We start from the raw sequence: 17,226 nt of genomic DNA on the forward strand, positions 1-17,226 counted from the left end.
GTATTATATGTAGATGCTGATTTATTTTGTGAAAGTTTTAAAACTTATTTCAAACCCCTTCTTCCTAATAATCATAAACCACAGCTCTGATGTTAATTAACTGATTATAGAAAATAGATTGCAATATTTTGTATAGTTTATTTGCCTGTTTGTGTGTGTGTGTGTATGTATATATATATATATATATATATATATATATCAAAAAGCTTTTGTTGTTGTTGTTGTATAATTTTATGCTACTGAAACTTTTCAAATTTTTATTTCAGTTTTCATTTTTAGTTCATGTTTTAATTTGTTATGGTTTTGCAATTTTTGGGCCTTAACTAAAAATAAATAATAATAATAATAATAATAATAATAATAATAATAATAAATACATATATACACAGACAAATTATATATATATATATATATATATATATATATATATATATATATATATATATATATAAACACCATCTGGACAACACATTTTTGGAAATTCATCTCACACAATGACTTTTGTATAAATTACAAAGCAGTCGGAGTGTTTTTGGCACAAATGAAACCTCACACTCCTCAGGGTTAGGAAATCAAGTTGCATAAATAAAAGAAACCGTCATAAAAGAGTCATAAAAGAGAGAAAAGAGAATCAGGTCACGTCTTTGTGTTCTCACCTGTCCACAAACATGATGACGGTGTTAGGTTTGTCTTTGTGTTTCTCCAGTTCTTTCTTCAGCCATCGAACCTTCTGTCCTCCTCCGACGGTCCGGGCCACATCTCCACCCTTCCAGTCCTCACCCAGACCCAGAACCTGAGAACAACACCAGACTTCACACGGTGCACACACACACACACACACAGACACACACACACACACACAGACACACACACACAGACACACACCACGCACCTGAACAGTGTAGTTGAACTGACGGATGGTGCGCAGGAACCTCAGGTAGCCGTCGGTCACTTCGGTCGCGGCCGTGATCACCAGCAGCTCATCTGAACACAGACAGAGTATTCAGAAAAGCTCTACAGAGAAAGGTGCACCACATACTTCACCTCTTCTGGTTTTATTTTTGGGAAACGAGGTTAAACCATTTAGTTCTTCTCGGAGGCTGGTGGATATTTTTCATTCAGGCTCATAGCGTCAAATTATGGACATCAAACATTTGGTTAAACAGTTATTTCTTCTCAAAATCTGGTGAACATTTCTCTTTTAGAGTCATCGTTGAGGCCGGGGAAGTTGGCCGCTACGTCAAACCTTCGTTGGTTTAAAAATACATGTAAACTTTCTAAAAATCGTTTAACAAGGACATGTTAATGGTCTTGTTTTCAATAGTGCTTATTTTCGGCCAACATTCCCCAAACACCCTTTTTATTCCAATAATGATGGGAAATGGGAATAAATATTAGCACTTATTTTACATACAAATATATTTACTAGGTTAGAACTGTAGCTCAATTTTGGGACTGACGCGCAAAGTCGTAAGTGATCCACAAAGGTTTAATTATCACATCGTTCAGGCCATTAATAAATCTGCTAGCATCATGCATTGGTGTAGAAATGTTCAAGATCCAACTGAGACCCACAGAAGACCAGATCTCAGTCAAACCAATATTAAAAAGGTCAAAAACGCACTAAACACGATGACCTGTAGAAAACATCTCTCTGGTGAAGATCAAACATCAGAAACCAAGCACAGCTTGTTCTGGAGAACTTTCTGGATCTCCCGCGGATCTTCTCTCACGCGCAGGACATCCAGGAGCTTCTGAAGAACCCGCTTCTCTTATTAATCAGCATTTTTTAATACGCTTTAAATAGATCTGCTTCGGTTTTCAAAAAACATCTCGAGTTCCTCTTTGCGAGTTCGCGATGGTACACAGAAAAAAACATCGGTTCGTCACAGTTCTACAGCAAAACGACAACGAGAGCTTTTCCCGGGTTCCGGTCTGGTTCGGTTTGTCGTCGCTGAGGGGATTCGGATCTGACTGGACGTTTAAAGCTGGACCTGACAGAAACGTTAACGGTTCTTACCGGGCTTCCCGGTCCGCGGTTCGGGTCGGCAGAGCTGAACGAGGCCCAGAATCAAGGCCAGGCGCACCGCAGTCATCGCGCTCGGGTTCTGGTTCGGCTCGGCTCGGTTTTCCGCTCCAGGGGAAGAACTCTCCCGAAGTTCTCGGATGCAGGGCAGGAATTTTACCATCAACTTGAAGAAACCGCCTCGCTTCCGTCCAGATAGCCAATGAGCGCGGAGCATAAGATGACGGACAGGAAAGTAGCCAATAGGAAAAGAGAACGCTACTGCTTTCGACCAATCAGAACCAGGCAAATGGAACGCAATTCCTCTAAAAAAACAAACCCTTTGGGCTACAGAAAGTGATTGAGGGAGGAGTGCCACGTTTTAGAAATAACTTAACGGGGGTGTGTGTGTAACGTTTCTAAAAATACATACATACATACATACATACATACATACATATATATATATATATGTAAATCCTGTATATCAATGTAGTGTTATTTCAAAACATTAATAAATAAAATGTCTTTTTATATTTGTTATTGTTATTATCTAAGAATATGCACAGGAATTTATTTTTAATCGTTTGAAAACAGTGCTTTCATAAAAATGTGAAATATGTGAAATGAAACTATAAGAATGATAAAATGAGCGGTTCGTTTAAACTGTGGTGTTGTGCTGGTGGATGCAATAAATACATGACATATATATATTCTGTTTAAAACTACGCTCATTCCCAGGTCATCCAAGAATTCGTTTCACTACCAGATTTACTGAAACGTGTCTCTGTAGTGAATGGGTGCCGCTGGAAGGAGAGTCTGATAAAAACATCACAATGATCCACATCTGGAGAAGACAAAAGACAAACACGTATCCATAATCCATAAAAGCTCTTCCTAGGTCTGAATCAGGAGAGAAATCTGCCCAGCGTTTACAAAACAGCTCCGGCGTAATATGTTGATTTGAAAATGAAAGTGATATGGATTAGTTTGATCTTTTGTCTTCTCCAGATGTTCACCGATGGACTGGAGTGCTGTGGATTATTGTAAGGTTTTTATCAGACTCTCGTTCTAATGACACCATTCACTTCCATTCACCCGTGACAGGAATTCGCTTATGTTCTAGTATACAAATTTAGCGCTGAACCAGTATAAAACCCCAACTAAAACACACACACACACACACACACACACACACGCACACACACGCACACACACACACACGCACACACACACACACACACACACACACACACACACACACACACACACACACACACACAGACACACACACACACACACACACACACGCACACACACACACATCTGTACTGTGTTCACAGCTCATATTTACTGCACACAAAGTAAATATTCTTCCACTCAAACACAAGCTCAAAGTACAGATTCACCACACACACACACACACACACACACACACTCATTTCTCACGCAGGAGGTAAGTGACAAGCTGTTATTAATTTTCTAATGAAATCCATAAGTATTTCGTCAATAGCAATAATCAGAATTGGACAGAGACTAACGATCTGCTCTCTCTCTGGTCTGGTTTACGTTTGTTTCATGTCACAGACTCATCTGACTAACGATCTAAATTAAATTGAAAGCGCTCATCTGGGACAGTATTGCAGGTTCAGGACAATTTAATGTTTTTTGTTTTAAAGTTATATTGACTGTTAATACACTTTCATGGCGTGTTTTCAGTGTTTTGGGTCGAACACACTGTAAATGTTATTTAACTGCCACCGAAATAACAGGACTTTTATTTTGCCGGTTTCTCTGAAAGCCTAAATTATTTTGAATGTTTTAAGCAGGATCCGTCAAGCGATCTTTAAAACGATGTTCTCTGTATTAGAAAAAGGCTATAGGCGGTTAAATCAGCGTTTGGTGTTCCTGAATTCTTTCACGCTGGTGAAATTCAAGTCGCGGTCACACACTGCTGCCAAATCGAAGGTCAGGTTCGCCGACCTCGGCCATTCGACCAATAGAAGCTCGGGAATCCTCAGACTCGCCTGTGATTGGCTGGAGGAGCCTCGCTCATCAGCGTCTCGGTGGTCTGGAGGCATTTTCGGGCCGAGATCTCTGCTGTGACATCATTTCCTGTAAGAGAATGAACGGGTGGACGATCACGTGTGTGTTTGCAGGTCACCATGAAGAGCCGCCGCGTCCGAGAGAGGCTCGAGGCGAATACACAGACGAGTTCGAGAATCACGAGTCCAGTGGCGACCTGCGAGTTCTGGAGGAAAGGTGTGAGAGAACAAAATATGATGAACAACGGCTTTACTCAGAGAGGAAGAGAGGAAGCAGCGTTGCTTCAGTATAGAAAAAAACAAAAAGGAAGTCAATGAAAAGATCCCAGAGAGAGTGTGTGTGTGTGTGAGTGTGTGTGTGTGTGTGAGTGTGTGTGTGTGTGTGTGTCTGTGTGTGTGTGTGTGTGTGTGTGTGTGTGTGTGTGTGTTCTTCAGCATTCCTCTGCTCGTTGACTAACTGTAGTTTATTCAGCTGCACAACCCCCTTTGACCTTTAACCTCAGAGTCACACACACACAGAGTCCTCCCCCTAGCAACGCCCTAGCAACCACATTAAATCATTCAAATAAATGAAAGAAAGAAAAGGTAGAGATAGATTCCTGTAAGAGAACAATAACACATACAGTCTGTACAGAATAATAAAACATGGAAACACAACATGAGTGTGTGTGTGTGTGTGTCTCTCTCTCTCTCTCTCTCTCTCTCTCTCTCTCTCTCTGTGTGTGTGTGTCAGAGTCGTCTCTGCGCATGGTGGGAGTCGTCTGGGGGTCGCTGGCCGTGTGTCGTTTCTTCGTCTCTATCGGGTATAACGGCTCTGATTCTGCTGCTGCTGATCATCACTGTGTCTGTGAGCCGTGAGTAAAACATCAAACAATCAATCAATCAATCAATTGTATTTATATAGCGTCTGTATGTCTCTGTGTGTGTGTGTGTGTGTGTGTGTGTGTGTGTGTGTGTGTGTGTGTGTGAAACTCTATCGTGTGTAGCAGCTCCAGATCTGCTGCTGCTAAACATCACAGCATCTATGAACCGTGAGTAAAACATTTTCAATCAATCAATCATTTTTATTTATATAGTGTCTGTATGTCTCTGTGTGTGTGTGAGTAAAACATCATCATATCGTACTGGCAGCATGTCCTATTTGTTTTTATTCATTTTTTAGTGTGTAATATTTAAAGTTTACAAGAGAGATTGCTACCTCAATATATTTGTGTTTCTGATGGATTTCTGAAGACAGTGGTGTGTCATCTAAGGTCTTTATAACTATGGTAGCTGTGGGCTAAAGGGAGCTTTCTTCGTTAGCATCAGACCATATAATTAGACTATTCTGACCACGTCAGCAGCGGCTTTAAAGATGCTTTTTTGGATTCTTTACTCAAAAGTCTATATAGCAAAACAGCCTCATTTGTGTTTCCTGCTAAATTTCACTTTTTTTAAAAAAAATCTAGCTTTAGATTCTGTAGATGTTTCTGTATGTAGCCTGCATTTTTAAATAAATACAACAAATTAGTATTTACAACAATGCAAACTGGAACTTAAAGGGTTGAAATTCTGAAAGTGATTGCAAAAAACCCCCCAAAAACCATATCAGTGAAAGCAAAAAATGGTCATATAACATTTTATGAACAGAGGTGTAAAAGTACTCAAGTGAAAGTAAAGATTCAAGTATGGCCAAATTTCCATCAATGATTTCATTTGCTTTCAATCTTGTGCATTCAGACTACATTCAAGTTTACGTTGACCATGTTTAATGTGCATGAGATAAAATAAAAATGTAAGACTTAGAATAAGTCTAGACTTAGAACCTAGACAGCAGAATAAGGCCAAAACACATTTTTTATACATTTACACAAAGATCACACTAGAGCTATAAATAACGTTTTCGTGACTGTAACTGTGTGTTTTGTTAGATGTGAAATTTGACAGGAAGTTCGCCACTACAGAGATGAACGTTCAGAATCTGACGCAAAGCGCTTGCGGCGTAAGTAACCAGAACACGTGACCTAGAGAACCACGGTAAGCGAAGCCTTCCTCATCCTTCATCCAGATTAAATGACTTCTCATCTGACGTCATCGGTTGCTCCTATTTATTAACTAGAAAACTAAGAAAATGCCATCTGCATTCGTTTTTTCACTGAATGTTTGTCACAATATAGAATTAAAATGTATTTTAAAATGATGTGTGTTCAGGAAATAAACTGCTTTTGGAGATCAGCAGTCTGGAGTTTGATCAAGTGAGCGATGGAAAGCATGCTTAATAATAGTAAGTAGCACACAAATACACATCCAGACAAAACAACGCAAAATCAGTCTTAATATATGTGTGTTTGTCAGTGTTGGATTCAGTGCAGGAGCTCCGGGACAGAGTTTCAGATCTGAAATGCCAGATTAACAAGTTAAAGAACAACAGTAAGTGATGCTGTAGTAGTGTGTCCTGGTGTCTCGTGCAGAGAGTCACACGTGTGTGTGTGTGTGTGTGTGTGTGTGTGTGTTCAGACACGCAGGAGCTGTGCTGTCCTGAAGGATGGCTGCTCTTCTCCTCACACTGTTATTTCTTCTCTAATGATGGGATGCCGTGGGACGCAGCCAAAGATGAGTGTAAGAAGAAGAGATCCGAGTTACTCGTCTTAAAAAGCAAACCAGAGAAGGTCAGAACTGGTTCGTACTGTACAACTTAACCAACTAAACTACTCAACACAAGTACACCAAAGCAACTTAACCTGAATAACTAAATGAACCCACTACTCAACTTTATAACTGTTTAAATCATGTGGATTTTTTCAAACTTCATTAAACAATAAAAAACAACAACCAGAAAAACAAAACCAGCAGAACTACTCAACATAACTAAACCAATACAACTGAACCAACACAACTTAACCAGAAGAACTAAACCAACAGAACTACTCAACATAACTAAACCAATACAACTGAACCAACACAACAACCAGAAGAACTAAACTAACAGAACTACCCAACATAACTAAACCAATACAACTGAACCAACACAGCTTAACCAGAAGAACTAAACCAACAGAACTACCCAACATAACTAAACCAATACAACTGAACCAACACAACTTAACCAGAAGAACTAAACTAACAGAACTACCCAACATAACTAAACCGATACAGCTGAACCAGCACAAAGCAACCAGAAGAATTAAACTAACAGAACTACTCAACATAACTAAACCAATACAGCTGAACCAAAACAACAACCAGAAGAACTAAACTAACAGAACTACCCAACATAACTAAACCAATACAACTGAACCAAAACAAGCAACCAGAAGAACTAAACCAACAGAACTACTCAACATAACTAAACCAATACAACTGGAACCAACACAGCTTAACCAGAAGAACTAAACCAACAGAACTACTCAACATAACTAAACCAATACAACTGAACCAACACAACTTAACCAGAGCAACTAAACTAACAGAACTACCCAACATAACTAAACCAATACAACTGAACCAACACAACTTAACCAGAGCAACTAAACTAACAGAACTACTCAACATAACTAAACCAATACAACTGAACCAACACAACTTAACCAGAAGAACTAAACTAACAGAACTACCCAACATAACTAAACCAATACAACTGAACCAACACAACTTAACCAGAAGAACTAAACCAACAGAACTACTCAACATAACTAAAAGCCGATACAACTGAACCAACACAACAACCAGAAGAACTAAACTAACAGAACTACCCAACATAACTAAACCGATACAACTGAACCAGCACAACAACCAGAAGAATTAAACTAACAGAACTACTCAACATAACTAAACCAATACAACTGAACCAAAACAACTTAACCAGAAGAACTAAACTAACAGAACTACCCAACATAACTAAACCAATACAACTGAACCAAAACAACAACCAGAAGAACTAAACCAACAGAACTACCCAACATAACTAAACCAATACAACTGAACCAAAACAACTTAACCAGAAGAACTAAACCAACAGAACTACTCAACATAACTAAACCAATACAACTGAACCAAAACAACAACCAGAAGAACTAAACAAACAGAACTACCCAACATAACTAAACCAATACAACTGAACCAACATAACTTTGTTTGGTCTATTTATTTAAAATAAAACCCTTGTTAAGTGTACTGTGCTAGACTACCCGAGACCTGTCAGGGCACACATATATTGTTGTTGCTCTCTCGTTGGTCTGATTTCTTTGAATATATGTTTATTCAGACTAATTGTGTGTGTTCAGACTTTCGTGGTCAGTAAGACCAGGCCTCTGTACTACTGGTTGGGTTTGAGTGGCGCTATACGCACCGGTGAGTGGGAATGGCTGGACAGGGCGCCTACACCATCATCAGGAGGTGAGTGTGTGTGTGCCGCCAGAGAGCCTCGCTCACCTCCAGCGCTCATCACGTGTGTGTGTGTGTGTGTGTGTGTGTGTGTGTGTGTGTGTGAGCAGTGAATGGATGCCCGGTCAGCCGGATGACTGGAAGCATCATGGTTTGGGAGGCGGAGAAGACTGCGCTCACTTTCATCACGCCGGACGCCTATAACGATGACCACTGCTCTCGGCACTACCGCTACGTCTACCCAAAGCTCACGCCTCCTCCATCTAAACCACATCAGCGGGAATATAAAAACTCACCATCTTCTGTGTATAATCAACCAAACAATTCACTTTATTTTGTATTGATTTGGGAGGCATGGCAATGTATTTTAGTTCAGTCATGGTTTTAGATAGATCTCAGACGGAGGCGAGGTGAGGATGTTCATTTTGTGTTGTTACAGTAATGTTGTAATGATGTTACTGTATAGTAATGCTGCGCTGTGTTTAAATCAGTTCTGATAATCTAGTACCATTGCAATGTGAATGTAAAAGTGAATATACAAATGATACATCAAAGCGCTTCACAGATTACTGAGAATTAAAAAAAAAAAAGCTAATCATTGGCAAGTTTATTAATGAACATTTATTTGCTTCAAACAAGTATGAAGCTGTATGTATAAATCATCTATACTTTCCTTTTTAATTAATTAAGTTTATGGGCAATGTACAATCTTAATAAGATAAATAAGAGCATAAATTACACAATTAATTAAAAAAATAATAAAATATATAAATTATAATAAAAAAGATTCTTAATTAAAGCTACTGTTCAGAAGTGTGACGTCGTGGTGAGATTGAATGAATACATTTATTCATCGAGGATCATTAAATTGATCTTTAAAACTGACAGTAAAGGCGTTTATAATGTTACAAAGATTTCTGTTTCAAATCAACGCTGTTTCAATTTATCTGTGAATATTAAAAAATGTATGCATCACAGTTTCCACACTAAAATATGACTGTTATTGATAGTAATCAGAAATGTTTCTTGAGCGCGCATCAATATATTAGAATGATGTCTGAAGGATCATGTGACACTGAAGAGTAATAAATTACAGATATTACCAAAAGCAGTGTTTCTGATCAGGTAAATGCAGTCTTGGTTTAAAAAGCCCAAACCTTTGAACAGTGCTAGCATAACGTCTCTCTACCTCCACGTGGGCTGAACACCTTTATCACGTGACCCTCGAGCAAGCGCTGAGCTTTCAGTGGCGGCGCTGCTCTTCCTCGGCCGCCGGACCGTTCCTGCAGGAGGTTTAGGGACCTGAGAGACCGAGCGGAGCTGCTTTAGCCTGCTGTCCCGGGCACTGGTGCGCGACTCGTTGAGAGGCCGCGGTGTTGCGGGTGAAGCTGAGCGGTTTGAACCGAGTTTGAGGACTGGGACGATCGAGGGTAACGCGACACATCTTCTCCTCCGGACGAAGCGCTTGCGTCTTCTTTGCTGTGGCTGAGGACTGAAGAACTGTGGTCCTGCCCGGAGAGGAACGAGCTTCCTCAAACTCGCCGTTTCAGAGGAGGACACACATTTGGGGATGATGATGATGATGATGGTGATGATGGTGCTTTAGTGGAAGGTGAGGTGATTTCGCAGAAAGAGTTGCTCTGTTTTTAGAGCTTAAGGTTCGTTTGCTGATTGGCTGTTTCACTCCAGCGCTGGTTTTGATTGGCTCTTTTGTAGACATGGTTTCATGAATAACCTCTGGTTTTGATACTAGAATGACCTGCAGAGCGTCAGAGTTCACGCTTGAAGATGTTTCCTGGCTTTGTGTTTGAAGGTCGTTGTTCTCAAGCTTCCTGTGTGGAAAGACTCTTATTTTGGATCTCGGCTCCTCTGTCGTGTTTGTGATGGAAGGCGACTGCTGTCGGAGGAAGTACGAGTGTATCCGATCCACAGGAGTCAAGGTCACATCTCGTGTTGGGGTGGTGGCGAGGACTGTGACAGCTTGTCTTGAGCAGCTGCAGAAAACCCCTCCCTCTTTAATGCTGCCGCCACATCAGCTTGGCTGTTGGACCGCAAGCTGGAGGCCCACGCCCCATCTTCATGCCCGCCCACAGTGGCGCTTGTCCTCTGACTCAACTTCAGACGACTGCGCAGAGACTCCTCCACATTCCTCGCTCCGCGTTCTCCTGAAGAGAGAAATGAGTTTGAATCAGACTGAATTAAAAATTTATCCATGGAAACATTTAGAGATAGTGTGAAAATAAATACATAATAAGAAAATAAATAATTATTTTATGTAAATAAATGAGTAAACAATAAGAATTTGCATAAATAAAATACATTTACTAAAATAAATAAAATAAAATAATGAATACATTTTATAAGTGCAGTACTACAATTTGTTTAAACATGAATATAAACTAAAGTATATTAAATTAAAAAATAATTTAATTAATTAGTTTATTAATTACTACACTTAAAGGTACAGTACTATATTGAATAAAAAAAGGTTTTTACTAATATTGTATAGCATATTGTTTACCAATTTAAATTTGTCTAAACAGACTTCCAAATATAAATAAGTAAACAATAAAACATAATTATTACAATCTAATGAGTAAAGAATAATATATTTTATTTTAATATAAAGAATAATAGAAAATTTAATTCTAATATGCTTCTTAATCTTGGTCTTTTAATATGAATATTCTAATAAAGTAAATTAATGTTGAGTGTTTAAACATGAAAATATATAGTTACCAAGCGTAGTAAGGAAAAAATGTTTTTGTTTCTCTTTAACCTGAACTGCTTTTTGAATCTGGAGCAGAAAGTCTGGAAAAATTCGGAAGCACTCGTCCAGTCTGAAGGCGTCTCAGTCTACCATGAAGAAATCGATCAGGCGTCTCCTTCCTTCTGAACCTCGTCAATACTGACGCCCTTCAAATCCTCCAGAGCTCCTCCAGCACTCTGAAACACACCAAAACACTGCATTTAACATCAGACAGGTCAGAGAGGTCAGAGAGTCATGAGGTCAGAGGTCACCTCTAGGAAGGACTGCAGCTGCGTCAGGAGCTCATCATCTGTTTGGACGTTCTGCTGTAACTGATCAACTCTTCTGGTCAGGGTGTTAAACTCTTCATGGATGCTGTCAACACACACTCTACACACACACACACACACACACACACGTTTGTACAGTAGATTGTTTAATAGTGATATTTTCTCTTAACACAGCACTCTAATCTTAACCTTCCTATAAAACCAGACAGAAACCTAGATGTAGGTGTGATGTCATCAGTGTAATGAGAGTTAGATCAGGTGTTTTCTCACGCGCCGCTTGATGAACACGCTGAGGAGTTCCTCTGGAAACATGAGCAGATCTTTCTTCTGGGCCTCCTGAAACCAGACAGACACACATCTCCACGGCATTCAATTTCTGACCTCGGTTAACAAGTGTGTATTTTCTTCATTGCATTGCCAGACCACCTCAGACCCTGACAGAGACCTGCGTAAACTGATGGGAGACAAAGCTCAGACCAGTTTAGAGCCGACACACTTACCTGAAGCGACAAAGTGCAGCAGGCTGACTCAGGTTTGTTGGCTTTGAGTGTGCGACCAGTAACAGGAGAGATGAGTTTAAAGCCACGGCAATACCAGCAGATCCACCCTGATACACACACACACACACACACACACACACACACACACACACACACACAAAACACACACACGTACAAACACACACATTACAAACACACACACACACACACACACACACACACACACACACCGTACAAACACACACACACACACACACACACACACACAAACACACACACACGTTACAAACACACACACACACACACACACGTACAAACACACACACACACACACACACACACACACACACACACACACACACACACACACACACACACACACACACACACACACACACACACACACACATTACACACACACACACACACACACACACACACACTGCATTACAAACACACACACACACACACACACACAAACACACACACACGTACAAACACACACACACATTACAAACACACACACACACACACACGTACAAACACACACACACACACACACAAACACACACACACACACACACACACACACACAAACACACACACATGTACAAACACACACAAACACACTGCATACACATGCACACCATTCCTACACACACACACACACACACACACACACACACACACACAAACACACATGCATTACACATGCCCACACGTACATACACACCCACACATGTGCCAAACACACGCGTACAAACACACACACACACAAACACATACACTTTGTATGCCCACACATTACAAAACACACATACAAACACACACAAACTCACGCACATGTACAAACACACACACACACACAAACACACACACATATACAAACACACACACACACATTGCATGTACAAACACACACATGCACATATCTAAACACACACACGCATGTACAAACACACGTACAAACACACACACACAGAATTAGTTCTAGGTGGTTCATATAAAACCAGTGAGAAGTGAACTATCAGTCCATTAAGAATCTCAGCTGTTCATCTTAGAGGTTTGTTTTCTTTCTCACTCTAAACTCAACTAGAATAAACACATCTGTAAAATTCATTAGTAAAGTGTAATCTGATGTAGTTATTAGTTTAATGTTTTTCTGGTTTTAACATGTATTAATACACATACATGTGTTTGTAAATAGAAGCAGACTTACAGCGTTCATGATGTTTCCGCCTGCAGAACTAAATGAAGGACATTGTGAAGCTCCTCACAGCTCATCGGCTCTAGAAACACCAGTTCAGCAGATCAGGGTTTACACACACACACACCTGAGAATGATTTTGTGGGAATACAAACTTGATCACCTTTAATGGCGCTGAGGATGGCGCTCATGTGGGTGTTTCATAGCAGTGTATACAGAGGGAAAAACTCCTCCTTTAACAGCAGAGCCTCGAGGCGGACCTCATACCTGCAGAACAAAGACAGATCTGGACCGGACCGCTCCACACGCCACACTGACCGGCTGACACACGCTTTACCTGGGCAAATGGATGAGCTTGTGTATGAAGGCATCCAGGCGGCGCCAGGTCTTCAGATTCCCACTGAACATCTGAAGATTCTTCACCTGCCAGTCAATCAATCAGTCAATCAATCAATCAATCAATCAATCGTTCTTGAAAGCGCTCCTCAGGGGCTCAGTGGAGTCTTTTACCTCGTCCTCCTCCGGCAGGAGCACCAAGCAACTCTCTGAGGGCAGCTCACGCTGAAGACACCTGTGTTTCCATGAAGAACATCATCAGAAGACTCTCCACAGGACCTGGACATGTCTGAGAGAATGAGAGAAACAGACATGAGACTCTCCTCTCACACACACACAGAACACACACACACACACAGACACACACACACACACACACACACACACACACAGACACACACACACACACACACACACACACACAGACACACACACACACACACACACACACACTCACACAGACACACACACACACACACAGACACACACACACACACCTTACACAGACACACACACACACACACACACACACACACACACACACACACACACACTCACACAGACACACACACACACACACACACACTCACTCACACACTCCCACACAGACACACACACACACACACACAGACACACACACACACACACACACGATCCAGGCTTACTTTTTAAGTGTTTCAGAAAAATAAGGAACTAGAGGCTTCTCTTGGAGTCAGGATCTACAGAAGCTACACACTTTACACACACACACACACACACACACACACACACACATAAATGCTGCGATGTAATATAAATCAAATGACTAATATCATCAACCCAGTGTTGTTTTAACTATCATTAACATGTACATATAATATGTTTTTTTCTCAAGTTTATTTCATCAGTTCTTTTATACAGTTTAATATTTTAAACTGTATAGAAAGTTAATGTATTTGCCAGTTTAGATTTTTTTTATTTAGACATTCACATTTATTTAGACACTTACATGTATTATTGTTTTAAATATTTATTTTTATATTTTCCATTACACTTCAAGATTTGTAATTTTGTTGTATTTCTCATTTTATTAACTTCAAGCTTTCCATAAAGAAACATCAATATTTTAAATTACTTTTTTATTTTTAATATAACATACCGAACCATATTGTTGTGTGTTTGGTCATTTAATATGTCTACATTTATTGTGTAGCTTTCTGAATAATATTTTCCCAATATTCTGTATGGTTTATGTAAATTTTATTGGAACACGCTGTCAGTGATTAACTCCTCCTGTTCTCACCCTGCAGTCTGAGGCGTCACAGGGGCGTGTCCTCGTCCAATCACACCGCTTGCGCTGAAGGAGGCGTGTCTCGTGTCCAAACAGCTCTTCGGATGGCTCGGATGTCGAGTGTGGAACGGATCCCTGCTGCTCCCACAGGTTCGGTCCGTTCTGCTGTTTGACACGGTCTTCAGGAATCGGCTTCCAGTAGAAGCTCTCACCCTCCTCTTCCTCTCCAGGGTTTACTCACGGGGAAAGGGCGGAGAAGGGGGAGGAGCCAGAAGACGGAGAGCGCTTTGAGGGCGTGGTCACATAATAAGCGAAGGAGCTTTTGAAACGCCCCGCCCTCCTTCTCAAAACTGCTTATAGTAAGAGATGTGGGCGGGGCCAGAAGATGATCGACAGCAGCACTGGCTGACTGCATGACATCATCAAGTTTCTCTTAAAGCACGCCACTCCATGAAATGAATGCTCAGACACCAACATGAAGATCACGGAGAGCTCAGGCTTCTGAAAAAAACAAACTTCTGTAAAACTTTATATAAAAAGCACCTTCTAAATGGGCTGTTTAAAGCACCTTCCGATTCAGGGTTGCCTCTATTTTCTTCCAGAAATAAGTAGTGCAGGCGTTGAGGTAATCATTAAATCATTCACGCAAAAAAAAGAAACACGCTTTGGTGCGAATCCAAGCCCAAACAAAACAACAATCACGTTCTAAGAGCGTTTCTGGGAATCCATTCCAGCTTGATATTTAACAAACATTACAGAATGTTTACGCATTTGAACGTTTTCTGAATGTTCTGAAAGAATTACAACTTTTAAAAAAAAGTATTATACATATTTAAAAGACAAAAAACACCATGAGTTGATGTGTTCCTTAAACATGCTAATGATTTGAAAAACGTTATTAAAAACCAAAGACGTTTGTAAGAGCGTTCTATTAACGTTACCTCAGAGACATTTGCTCACGCCAACACGCCTGACTTTTCTCATTTCCTGTTTGCTGAAATTCTCTCGGAAATTATATGTTTTATAAACTAAGCCAACCTTTTAACCCCTTTTGGGATATTCAGAGAGTTTAATTCGGATATTTAGTCACACGTCTTTGTGTTTTTGTAAAAATATGTTAGCCTAATAATACTGTGCAATCTTTCAGAGAATTTTAAGCGTAAAACCGAACTGCAGTAAATCTTTAAGCTTGCTCGAGATGTATATTATATTGTGCACTAAATGTTAAAGCGTAATGTTTTTGATTTAAGTGACAGAATCAGAAGGGTGATATCTGTTTTTAGCTATGTTCTGGGATCTGAAGCAACTAAACAGAGCGCATCAAGCAGCAAGCGCGGCTAAACAAGCTGAACCTATGAATCGCGCTCCTCTTTGTGTTCGCTTCTGTTTTACATTAATATGCGACACATTGTTGCTCATGAAAATGTAACACATATGCGGTGTAATATATTAACACATGTACAGTGAGAAGAAAATAACCTTACCTTTGAGTCAGACTGCTTGATGAACAGACAGCGCGCTGTCAAACCCTCTCGGTTATGAAGGGAGGTTATAGATTAATAACTGTTACAGTGAATGATCAAAACAGAGCTCTTATATTAATATCAGAATCAACTGCCTGCAAAGTCGACTTCGACAACAATCAACGCTAAAAATGATGCAAAACTGCAGATGCCAATGTTAAATGCCGAGCGTGTGTGTGTGAGCGTGTGTGTTGTGTATGTGTGTGTTCAGTGTTGTGACGACAGCAATGGCATTCACGATAAAGAGTCCTGTCCAGTCACACCTGCATCAAACAGTCAGTCCATCATTTTCAAATATTTTTATTATTTGCATTGATCTTACATCATAAAAGCTGAATCTATATGAGCAAATGCACAAACACACAGACACACACACACACACACACACACACATATATATATATACAGTATATTCAATGGCATGACATACGTCAACTGTTTAATGTACATGTAGTTCCAAGTGAGTTTAACTCACTTATATTAATGCTTTACTGATACAGATCGCTTTCTCCAAACTCAGCCCAGTGTTGAGCCAACTATGTCTTTTACTTGAAATCATTTTGATCTATTTACTATTTTTTGCCATTTGCATCTTCTCAGGTTTAAGCACAAACAAAACGGCATTGTTTGGCGCGTGACGTGTCGCCTTACCAAAAGATCTTGGATGCAAATCACCGAAAACTCTCTGGAAATGCAACCGAATCTGACTGCTGGTCATATTACTGTGCGCACCACAGATGTAAAAGTCCAGTCAGGGCCGAGTTATCCAGAGTGTCTGGCCCAGGCCAAGAGCAAAGAGCACACAGCGCCGGCCGAAGTTGTGACGCCTGATCCGACTGAACTTTACTAAAGATCTCGGTGTTGTTCGCGATCATTAATCCCTCACATGACTCGTTCTTCTCCTTCCCAGTCGTACCAGATCAAAACACGTTCATTTCA

General features: G+C 40.2%; 1 protein-coding gene and 1 pseudogene across 1 annotated transcript in view; one reads left to right on the forward strand and one right to left on the reverse strand.

Annotated features, from left to right (window-relative positions):
• The window catches only part of LOC122334587 (multifunctional procollagen lysine hydroxylase and glycosyltransferase LH3-like), an 11,163-nt gene extending 8,927 nt beyond the window's left edge, over positions 1–2,236 (reverse strand). The window contains 3 exon segments of the mRNA XM_043232593.1: positions 657–793; positions 893–984; positions 2,021–2,236. Coding sequence (XP_043088528.1) covers positions 657–793; positions 893–984; positions 2,021–2,189 — 398 coding nt within the window. The 5' untranslated portion in view covers positions 2,190–2,236.
• A 2,604-nt stretch (positions 2,237–4,840) lies between these two features.
• Positions 4,841–8,902, forward strand: LOC122334583 (annotated as a pseudogene).
• The last annotated feature ends 8,324 nt before the right edge of the window (positions 8,903–17,226 follow it).

The sequence above is a fragment of the Puntigrus tetrazona genome, unplaced genomic scaffold, assembly GCF_018831695.1.
Source record: "Puntigrus tetrazona isolate hp1 unplaced genomic scaffold, ASM1883169v1 S000000576, whole genome shotgun sequence".
Lineage (NCBI taxonomy): Eukaryota > Metazoa > Chordata > Actinopteri > Cypriniformes > Cyprinidae > Puntigrus > Puntigrus tetrazona.